This window comes from Centroberyx affinis, unplaced genomic scaffold (assembly GCF_046629955.1).
Source record: "Centroberyx affinis isolate AG114_WGS23_722 - 3 ecotype Tasmania unplaced genomic scaffold, CSIRO-AGI_Caff_v1 ptg001340l_1, whole genome shotgun sequence".
In the NCBI taxonomy this organism is placed as follows: domain Eukaryota; kingdom Metazoa; phylum Chordata; class Actinopteri; order Beryciformes; family Berycidae; genus Centroberyx; species Centroberyx affinis.
In genome coordinates, this window is record NW_027279837.1 from 152,962 (window position 1) to 163,930 (window position 10,969).

At 39.3% G+C, this 10,969-nt stretch overlaps 1 protein-coding gene across 1 annotated transcript; it reads left to right on the forward strand.

Moving 5' to 3' along the window:
- The first annotated feature begins 748 nt into the window (after positions 1 to 748).
- LOC139649446 (uncharacterized) lies at positions 749 to 2,158 on the forward strand. Its single transcript, XM_071525857.1, has 4 exons — positions 749 to 977; positions 1,230 to 1,334; positions 1,461 to 1,562; positions 1,751 to 2,158. Exons 1-4 carry the CDS (start codon positions 786 to 788, stop codon positions 1,838 to 1,840), a joined length of 489 nt encoding a protein of 162 aa, XP_071381958.1. The 5' UTR covers positions 749 to 785; the 3' UTR covers positions 1,841 to 2,158.
- The last annotated feature ends 8,811 nt before the right edge of the window (positions 2,159 to 10,969 follow it).

Consider the following 10,969-nt stretch of genomic DNA (forward strand, 5'->3'; position numbering starts at 1 on the left):
GACCATGGACTGATCAGCTACAAGTGTTTCATGTATTTTTAAGGATGACACATGTTAAAATAGTTTGCACTTTTCAGATGCTCATAAATCCATGTTCCTCTCTCCATTATGTATCTATTGCAATATGTGGCATCATTGCCGATCTTTGAAGAATATATTTGGAGCATGTCATGTTTTTTTTTTTTTTTTAAATGTACACATAACAAAGATTCATTTTTACAGCCGTTGGCTGCATCATGGCCATGGACAGTGAAGGGGATATTTATGAAAAGTTGGCAGTGGAGTGTAATGTCAGTTTTATGTTTGCTTACTGTGCCTGTGGATGAAGTGAAGGTATTCTGTGTATGTGATCTGTTGAACTCATAAAATGCTGATACAGTATATTGTTCCATTTCAAAAGCAATACAAAGCCGCGAGTCGTTATTGCTGATGTTCCCTTGTACATAAGTGGTTCAAATATTGATGACAAATAAAGGTAATTTTCTATTTATCATGACCTTTGTTCTGCTGTGTTTTCTGTCTAAATCCACTTGTGTATTTTTGCCATCTGGACATGAAGATTCTTGGGGAAAATACAGAAGTAGAAGAAATCTCTAAAATTATACAGAATATTCATGTTGAATGTGACACAACCTTGCAAAGTATGATAAACTAGCAACGTCGAGGCATGACCAAAGGATGTTGTAGTCTGTTTCAGGAAACGAGGGCAGGTTCTTCCCTCCCTATAGCCCAGTTTCAGAGTGGGTGGCCCATTTGAGAGCAGTTGTACAGACACACAGAGGAAGATGGCTGCTCTGTTGCTTTTGCTGCTCAGTGCCGGAGCTCTGCTGTTTCCTGCTAATGCTCAGGAGGCTTACAGTCGACTCCCTGATAACTACAGGAAAGGAGTGGATCTGGCCCTGGAGAAGCTCAACTCTCATGTTGGAATCCAGCACCATTTTCTCTTCTTCAAAAGCCTCATGATGTCAGACATCCAGGTATTGTACAGTACGCCTGCTTTTAGAGTCAGTGTTGGTTATTTTGTTGTGTTGAATCTCATCTACAGTGAGTAAACCATGGGAAAAAAACACAATTGGACATTTTCCTTGGCATTTTTCTGAGTCTATAAGGGAAAATGCTCAGGAAAAGTTCATATTATCAAACTATGTAGTGAATATCTCAGAGATCAAAGTGGTTGAGGATTGTTGAGTGACTTGTTCAGTGCTTAATGCCCCTCCTTTTCTCCTCAGCCTGGGTTCGATGTGATTTACATCTACCACCACTTCTACCTTAAAGCCACCAAGTGCCCGAAAGGAACTGTTGACTCAAATCAATGCCAATTCAGAAATGACAGAGTAAGTATCTTCTGAAAAGTGAGCAGATTCTCACCAGAGTTGCTGAACCTCAACAGCATGAACTGCGACTGGCTGACTGGCTTGTTCTGACTTGTCTGTGGTATTTGTTTGTGTGCGTTCATGCAGCCGTTAATAGACTGTGGAGTTTGCTACAAAACATTCGCCGGAGAAATTGAGCAAGATCCGAAGCCGTATATCCACTGTGTGCACAAACCGGCCCTCACAGAGGTTAGTTTGTTTAATGGAGGATTACATTTAATCTCTTTTAATGTTTAGACTGTGATTTCATCCACTTAACATCAAGTAAACATTACACTGCAAGCATGGAGGCAGAATGTCATTTTGTGCACTTATTTCTGACCTTTGTTTGTATGTCTCTCATACTATTTTGTTCACTTTTTTTCTCCTCATGGCAGGATATGAAGACGGCGAGAGTGGATCACTGCAACTCAATGGGTTACAGCAGCGGAGCCCCGACTCTTCTAGCATCAAGAGGAACAAAGTGAACGCTGTGTGTAAAGGGCCAATGTTCAACAGCCTGTGGACAGGTTGAACTGAACAACAGCATAAGTGGGTCACCGGGTCACTGTCATTGATCTGTCACCTTTGAGAGTGTATCTTTGCTTTTTGAATACTTAAAATTGTAAACAAAAGGCAGATATTGACTTTCTTGTTACTGTGTGCACTTCACCTCATCAATATTCCTACTTTTTTAGCACATTTGTGTGTGATTTTGTGTTCGTTGTTTAGCAATTTTCCATTTTTTTGAATAGAAATGTTGAATGTTCAGTGGGATACACAAGTTTAATAAAGTGTCACTTTGTAAAGAATCATAAGTTTTATTTTTTCAAGAATGTTTATACTCTTAGTTCAATGGGAGGATGGGTTACTTCGACCTAAATTATCTCAAACCCATTATTTAAAGGATTAGTTCACCCCCAAAATGAAAGTTCAGTCATTCTCTACTCATCCCCATGTCAGCTGAACACAGCAAGTCAGCACCTGTAGTTCCATCTCAACCTTCTGCCAAAGTATTGAAGCTAACAGGACGATCTTTTTACAGCTCCAAAAACGAATCAAATGTCTCCACAATTCTTTAAGGCTTAGTCATTTATTCTCTCTCACGATGCCTGGAGGGAATTCTGAATTGGATCAGTTATTTCAACATCTGCTGTAGTTCATGTTCAGTTTGGATCAAGTATCTACAGGTTTGCAGCAGTGGCCTTTTTTTCTTTTCTTTTTTTTCCAAACACCTCGATAAGGTGTGGTTTCAATTTTGCTTGAATACTTGACCCAAAGTTAAAGTCCTGATAAAAAAAAAAAAGCAGCCCAAAACCAGCTGATATTGTGAAGTTCATCAGTGCTAATTTGATGCATGTATGGTCATTTGCATATTGAATGAAATTGTTTATTCTTAATCAGTGGATCAATTAGCTTGGAGAAACCCCACCACTGAAGGACATGTGTGAAATATGAAACAAAGCAGCAACAGGTTGACATTTTTCAGCTGTTTAGCCAGCTGAGGACTTGGACATCAGTCAGATCTAATGTTGGTGAGTCCAGCTGTTTAGGAAAGGGGAGAGGGGCAGTGTGGGACATCAGCTCCATTGATGGACTGTGCAGTTGGCTACAAAACACTGGCAGACAAGATAGAAAATGACTCCAAGCCTTTCGTTCACTGCATCCAAAGACCCAAGCTCACATAGGTATACACACATTTTCTGTCTTGTCAAACTGTAACTTGGATCCTGCAGTTTTTCTCCGTAATTTCTCAGGAACAAGTATCTACTTCACCATGATACAACCTGGAAATTACTAATCAGACATCTAACTCACTTCCTTTTTTAATTTCAGGAAATGACGGACTCCAGAATGGATCACTGCAGAAAAATGTGTTACAATAGTGGAGCTCCTACGCTTTTGATGGCGTCTGCTTCACAACACAGTCCATCTGTGACACTGACAGTGGCATGCTCATTTTACTATCATGAAGTTCCTATGACTTACCAATTCTAGCATCCCTTATTGTGTATGCACTGGGGATCTGACATCCAGTCTCAACTCCACTGATTGAATAAATTACATAAAAACAGCAAATTACCAGTTGCTACCTCCAACGGCATGAAATGATGTCATGAAAAAGATTTTGTCCTGTAGCGCTCTGTACTGTTTCATCTTCGGATGTCAGCTTGAGTAACCAGTCAATCTGATATGTGAACTGGAAACAAATAAAAACATCTTTTTCCAATTCATGAATGCATGTTTTCAGAGTGGGTGATGATAAACAGAAGCTTTCAGTGGGAGCTTGAATTCCTGCCTCTGCCCTCCTTGAATTTCTTCAGAAAATGATATGGTGACCAACCGACGTATTTAGACAGCACCACCGCACCATTTGCACCCAGTGGATAGTCACCTATCAAACTCTACCCAGCTCCATGTGCAACTGCCTTACTGTTTACAGTCTTACTGTTTACAGTCTGACCCATCCGCAAAACTAGATCACTCCATATAGATTCACCCCACCGCAGAGAAAAATAGTTGAGTGATTTCCTGATTAGTCAAAGTGTGTGTAATGGTGGAATTGTGTCACGTTTCCTCTGAACTCCCCTGTGGAGCCCACAAATGGCTTTTTTGGAGATATTTTGATAATCCCCATTTGGACTCACTGTTAGCAGCAAGTTTCAACCTTTTCAACCGACAGCTGACTCAGGAGTCAATATTGTCTGTGGGTCCAAATAGTACAGTTATTTAAGAGATAAATTATATATAGTCCAAAATTGCCAAACATATCCTTTAATATCCTTTAATACCATCATCATACATTGGGTGTTCATGTAGACTGACTACAGGAAATCCTTCCAAAACCCTCAGGAATGTAGATTACTCCAAAGGTGGCATCCTCCTGAATGATATAAAAAAAATATCCAAATCACTTGGTACAAGGTGCTTGACTTGACAACAACATGAAAAATGAAATAGAGCCCACACACTGAAATGCTCCAACTCACTGTTTATTGACAAACGCTCAAAAAACGAAGGCAATAAGCTGTGTATTTCAGTCAGCAGGCTCTAGGCTATTTCATTTTTCATCCTCCTGAACAATTAAATATCAATAAATACAAGACCAAAACTTATTTGAGATGCCATGTGCACACACATGCAATCTAAAATGCTCTAGAACAGTCTAATTTGTATTTTGAATGTTTTTAGTTTCAAGTCAACAAGGAAGTTACAATATGTACAAATTAGTAGAATAGTTGGATGGAGCGTGGATTGTTCAGATAAACAAGGATGTACATCTTTCTGATCATTGTTTGATATTTAAGGAAGAGTTCACCCCAAAATGAAAGTTCAGTCATTTTCTACTCATCCCCATGTCAGCTGAAACTCCTTATTAGGTCAGGTTGATAAAGGAATAGTTGGCGATGATGAAAAGTTATTAATCAACTAGTCTCCCCCAGTGAGTTAGCACCTGCAGTTCCTCAGCCTTTTCAAAAACTGTTGAAGTTAACAAAAACATCTTTTTACAGATAAAAAAAAAAGCATAAAATTTAAAACACAGCTTGTGTGGCATAGTCCAAGTGTTTTGCAGCCAATCGATTATACTGTGGGTCCCAAACTCTAATATTTAACCCATTTTCTCTTATATTCTCTTCAGTGACAATGCTTTATTGTAGAATGTGCCAGTGTTCAGGGACTGAAAGTCTGAGGGAAATTGAGGGAAATATTGGACTTTTGGACCCACAGTGCTATCGTTTGGCTACAAAACATTTAGATTATGCTGCATGAGCTGTTTGGAGACATTTTATTCTTTTTTTTTAGTTATAAAAAGATCGTCCTGTTAACTTCAACAGTTTGGAAGAAGGCTGAGATGGAACAACAGGTGCTAACTTAGTGATCCTACAAACTTCAGTGGAGTTTTGATTCATATTGGGGTGACTAGGTGGTGAATAAATTGTCATCACTGTCAACTATTCCTTTAACCCACTTAATATTCAGTAGGTCTCATTTCCTATAACTGACCTGGATTCCAATAAACTGTTTTGGATCAAATCAAAAGCGGATGAAGCAGAGCCAAAAGGGCCTGCTGTGACTGATGAATCACAGCAGACCTTTATAAACACCCTGGGGCTTTTTCATGACACGCTGGGTTTCCTTCCAAGACTTGGATTACTACACTTAATCCAAGTCAGCATTGTTGTGCCTCTTATGGATAAGTCTAATCACATTTCTGGGAAACTGGTTCAATCAGGGGGAAATTCCCCACTGAGAATGTGTTTAGATAAGAAGAAGTTTAGTCACTTGTGGGAAAACTGAAAGATAAAAACAGTCATCAGTAGTCAGTGAAGCAGATCCACTTGTGCGTCTTCAGTTGGCCTTGTTACTGCTCCACCCTGAATAGGACTTGTTTTGGACTTGTTAATATTTATCCCACTGGGAGAGAGGTGGGTGTTCATAGTCCCGTCAGTCGAGCTGCTGTCCAGTCGTAGAGAGGAAGATGGCTGCTGTGTTGCTGTTGCTGCTTTGTGCCGGAGCCCGGCTGCTGTGCTCTGCCGAGGCCCAGCAGGCGTATAATCAGCTCCCCGAAAACTACAAGAAAGGAGTGGATCTGGTTTTGACGCAGCTCCACTCTCACGCCGGAGTCCAGCACCATTTTCTCTTCTTCAGAAGTCTGGCAAAGTCAGACATCGAGGTAAAGCAGACATTTGAGTTTATTTTTATTATCAGTAAAGGTTCTTGGCTTATCAGGACACTATACTGTATTGTCTGATACGCAGATTAAAGGACAACACCATTGTTTATATCATTTTCTGTGTAAGGGGTCCAGATTAGAGCAACAGTACAAGGTTCATGGTGGTGTTGTTGATGAGAAATCAACATTAATAGCAGCGTCACTGCATGTTAGTGAAGGGTTACAGACCATTACAGACCACATTTTAATTCAACGTTCTCCTGAAAAATGCTATTTCAAGTTTCATGTGCCTTTGGACTGAAGATTCTTGATCACTATATAACTCAGATCAATGATAGCAAAATAACATTTAATTAAAACTTACGAAAAGCATCAAACATTTTAGTGAAATCCTAGTAAGTCAAAAAGAAAGTGTTACCCTCTCTTTTAAAGACAATAACGTTTGTCAGTAAGTTCTTTAAGGCTTACTCATTTTCTGTCATGATGCCTGGAGGGAATTGAATCAGATCACTTGTTTCAACATCTGCTGTACTTCATGTTCAGTTTGGATCAAGTATCTACAGGTTTTTTTGGGGGTTTTTTTCACTTTTGCTTGAATACTTCACTCAAAGTTCAGGGCCTGACAGAAAAAGCAACCCAAAACTGGCACCACACTGCCACCAGCTGATAGTGTGAAGTTCATCAGTGCTAATTTGGTGATTTATGGTCATTTTTATATTGAATGGAATTGTTTATTCTTAATCAGTGGATCAATTAGCTTAGAGAAACCCCACCACTGTGTGAAATGTGAAACAAAGCAGCAACAGGTTGACATTTTGAGGATGTGGACATTAGTCAGAAGAAATAATATGAGCTGAACATCAAAGCCAAAGCAAAAAAAGATTATGGTCCGGAATTCAGTCCAGGTCATGATGGTCAAGATCAACTCTTAAAGGAAACATTTAGCCAGAGTTCCAGCTGTTAAAACCCACTTTTGCTTCTAGTGTACATGTGGTTCACCTACGTTTTCTTTTACTTAAAGCTGCACTAGGCAACTTCACACACTGGCAGCTCCAACTGGCAGCCAAAGGTAACTGCTTGAAACATTGGAACTTGAATACCCAGAAATCATGTGATGTGATGTCAGTAAACTGCACACAGCACGCTCATGTTTACCAACTCAGCCCGTCTGTGATGCTTTATACCAAATAATACCAAAGGGACTAGAGAGGCAAAAGATCTGGCTCGCTCACTGCTGTTTAGGAAACAGTTTGTCCACACCAGACACCAGAATTTAATTTAGCCAAATAGGGCAAATCTACAGAATCTCAGTTAGGGAGGATGGACACTCTTCTTAGTTGCAGCCCCACTTTGTGCTTTAGGCTGATAAGACTGGTGTGTTTTTACATTAAACTCTTGCCTAGACAGTGCAGCTTTGATTCGATTGCGATCAAATATCTTTTTGATTCAAGATGCAAAAAAAAAAAAGAAGCAAAAACCCTGCAGCAGAATAGCAAGAGGGCTCACACACTTTCCTTTGCTTTATTTGTTTATTTGTGCAATTTGGAAAGGAGCAAATATGAACAAATATATGCAATAGTAAACAATACACAGTTGGTATGAAAAAAAACCTTAAGGGCTAATAATAAAAACCACACAACATACATACATTATATAAATTCAAATACATGTCATACATGTACAAACACATCCCCATATACACTTGGAACATATGAACACACACACAGATAATACATGAAATACAAAACAGTAGGAAATAAAAAAACAATAATACATAATTTAACATCAATTGTATCAATACTATCAGTAGTACTGTACATAACTACTACAAATAGGTCTATATACTGTATAATACTATAAGGAATGAAAGGGATATAGGGAAAAAGTGAATGTAGAAGAAGTTGTGGAAGTAAATTATTGTAAAATTTAAGAACAAAAGTACATATCTGTAATGTATTAATGTCAAATATGGTGAGAATCTCCAAGGAAAAACGAAGCAGTGAGTTCAGCTAGAATTAATAACTATTCGGACAAATTTATATTGCAATAAGAAAATGGCATTAAGGCTGGTTTTATATGCGTTGGCCCAAACTATATTACCATAACAAATAAAAGGATAGACCTTAGAATAATACAAATCCAGCAAAACATGTCTTATTCTCCTTATCATACTAGTATTCTTAACAACTTTGTTGGAAACATAAGAAATTTATGTTTGTATGTTTTTTCCAGTTCAGCTGATCAACTACTGATTTTTACCTAAGAACTTAACATAAGAAACATGTTCAAGAGCATTATCAGCTATAAGAACAATGCAAAGGTGATAGATTTTTGTTTCCAGGTATGAAAATTGCCACTGTATAGCTCATAATAAACAGACTCTCCACTATCTTGCAGTCTGGATTCGGTGTGAGATACATCTACCACAACTTTCACCTGAAACCTACCAAGTGTGCCAAAGGAACAACTGAATCAGATCCTCAGAGATGTCCGTTCAGGAACGACAGAGTGAGTGAAGCTCTTCCGTTCTGATCACTGATTCCAAGTCTATTGCCAATATCCAAAACATCAATACATCTTCATATTTGTTTTACAATTGCTTTACAGCCATTGATGGACTGTACAGTTTGCTACAAAACACTGGAAGATGAGCTAGAAAGCAGCCCCAAGCCTTACGTTCACTGCATCCAAAGACCCAAACTCACACAGGTATACACACATTTTCTGTCTTGTCAAACTGTAACTTGGATCCTGCAGTTTTTCTCCGTAATTTCTCAGGAACAAGTATCTACAACCTGGAATTTACTAAACACCTTAAATACCTTTGTCCTTTCAGGAAATGACGGCGTCCAGAATGGAGCACTGCAGAAAAATGAGTTACAACAGTGGAGCTCCTACGCTTCTGGCCGTGTCTACTTAATGAGGAAGTCTTTCACACAGCATCTGCTTCACCACACAGTGTATCTGCGACCAAACTGAGGAATCTGTAGTAAACCTGTGGCATGCTCATTTTAGGGGAGACCGGGGATGACTGCAACACTTTTCGCATTTCTGTCCATATCTCCTTACTCATTTGAGATAGATTTTTCAAAATCTGGTGTAAACCTTTTACATCTGTCTTTTACAAAAATGAGCCGTTTCAACATCTCCATGTTACACAAAAAAAGAGTTATTCTGTCTCAAACACAGGGACAGAAATGTTACATTTTACCCCACATCCTGGGTTAGTTGTAACAACACTTGGGGTAAAATGTAACACCTTTTGTAAAATCAGAAACTGGATCCAAACCATGTCATTCCAACTAAAATTCTCTGTTACAACTATCCCATGTTACAACTATACCCAGTCTCCCCTACTAAAGTGAAATTCCTGACTTGCCGATTCTGCCGTCCCTTGTTGTGTATGCACATGCATCGACTCCACTGAATAAACTGCACAAAAACAGCAAATAGCCCTTTATTTGTCTTGTCTTGTCTTTGTTTATTAGCTCTTTGGCACATATAACCAAGATGCTACTGCCAGATGTTTGTTTAGGCAAACTTTCTTTTAGCTCTGCTGGGATACATTAGTCAATACTCTCCAGATGCAAGATTGTTTCATCAAAACACCGAGCCAGCCAGTTTATGGGTAATGCAAAGATAATGTGAAACAGATGAAGGCAGTACAGCATTATATAAATCTACAGTAAAGTGAATGCATGTGTTTGTATCAGACCCCGAGAGCTCAATGATTTTATAGGCTGCATTCCTCATCATGGATACACCCACCCCTCTCCTCCCTTTACAAGAAGAACAGTGTGATACTTTCGACATGGGAGTGAGAGTGAACTTTCTACTTGGTATTCAACTTGCTTATATGTGACAGCTCTCCTTAGACTGGAATTGGTGGGATTAATTGAACAAAAATGTCTTGTTTGGGGAAAGGGTGCCTGTTTGGCACAGTTTGAAATCTTCACCTAGTTACATAATGAACCCAATGCCTTTGTGAATCACTGATTGCATAACCAAAGCTTATTATATAGTAAAATGTATAGAGCAAGTTTACCAAATGGACGCATAATGTCCAAACTCCCATGCTGTACCTCTGAGATTTGATCCGCCTTGTTATGAGAAACAAAGTAAAATTTTGAAAGTACAGTATGTGACCTATCATTCATGAAAAACAGCCGGTGGCCATTCAGTCTCAGACCATCAATGCCTGTATTTGTCTTCAGTTTCCTTTGTGCCGGACTCAGTGGGCTGTGAATCGTGGCTCGCAGCACCTCTCCCTCCACCCACCCCCCATTTGCATTCAAAGCAGCGCCATGCTGTCTGGAGCTGAGTCCAGGCACCGGTGAGGAGACAACAGCTTCGTTTCCACTATGAGGCCATATGGGTCTTTATACATGTTGCCACAAAACATATAAAAATCTTTAATTTTCAGGTAGTTATCACCCTGATTTCACCCTGTAGCCTTTTTCAGAGTGGAATTAGGTGCTGTAGTAATTCCATAGAAACTGAATTAAAGCACTAAGCTGCCTGTTACATAATCACACTTCCCCCTGTGGGGCTGCTCACTGATTATATGACCAACTGGAAAAAGGGGTTTGGACATGTGAAGACCCCGAGCTGTGTTCAATAGGGTTCTACAACCTGATGCATCTGGAGGATTAAGTTCATACTCGCCAGGACAAAAAGCTTCCTGATGGAACCTGTGATTATCATGACAACTTTATGGCAAGCTCATTCATGTGCATTGGCTGTGCATTCATACCATTGATGGGTAAAGCACGTAAAAGTGATTTATTGTGCAACTTCTCCTCAGTATTGATAGCCAGTGTAGATGTATACAGTCAGTCAGTGATACAACAATTCAGAACAGATGTTGCTGGTGATCAGTCAGTCAAAGTGGACATGTGTAGGTGGTCCACGTCCATATCCATCAATAATACTCCCTCTGTCA

Bases quoted from the DNA above. Each gene is read 5' to 3' on its own strand.
- LOC139649446 (XM_071525857.1), top strand. From the start codon at position 786: ATGGCTGCTCTGTTGCTTTTGCTGCTCAGTGCCGGAGCTCTGCTGTTT. The intron at 978-1,229 runs GTATTGTACAGT...TTTTCTCCTCAG, and splicing joins TCATGATGTCAGACATCCAG to CCTGGGTTCGATGTGATTTA. The intron at 1,563-1,750 runs GTTAGTTTGTTT...TCCTCATGGCAG, and splicing joins ACAAACCGGCCCTCACAGAG to GATATGAAGACGGCGAGAGT.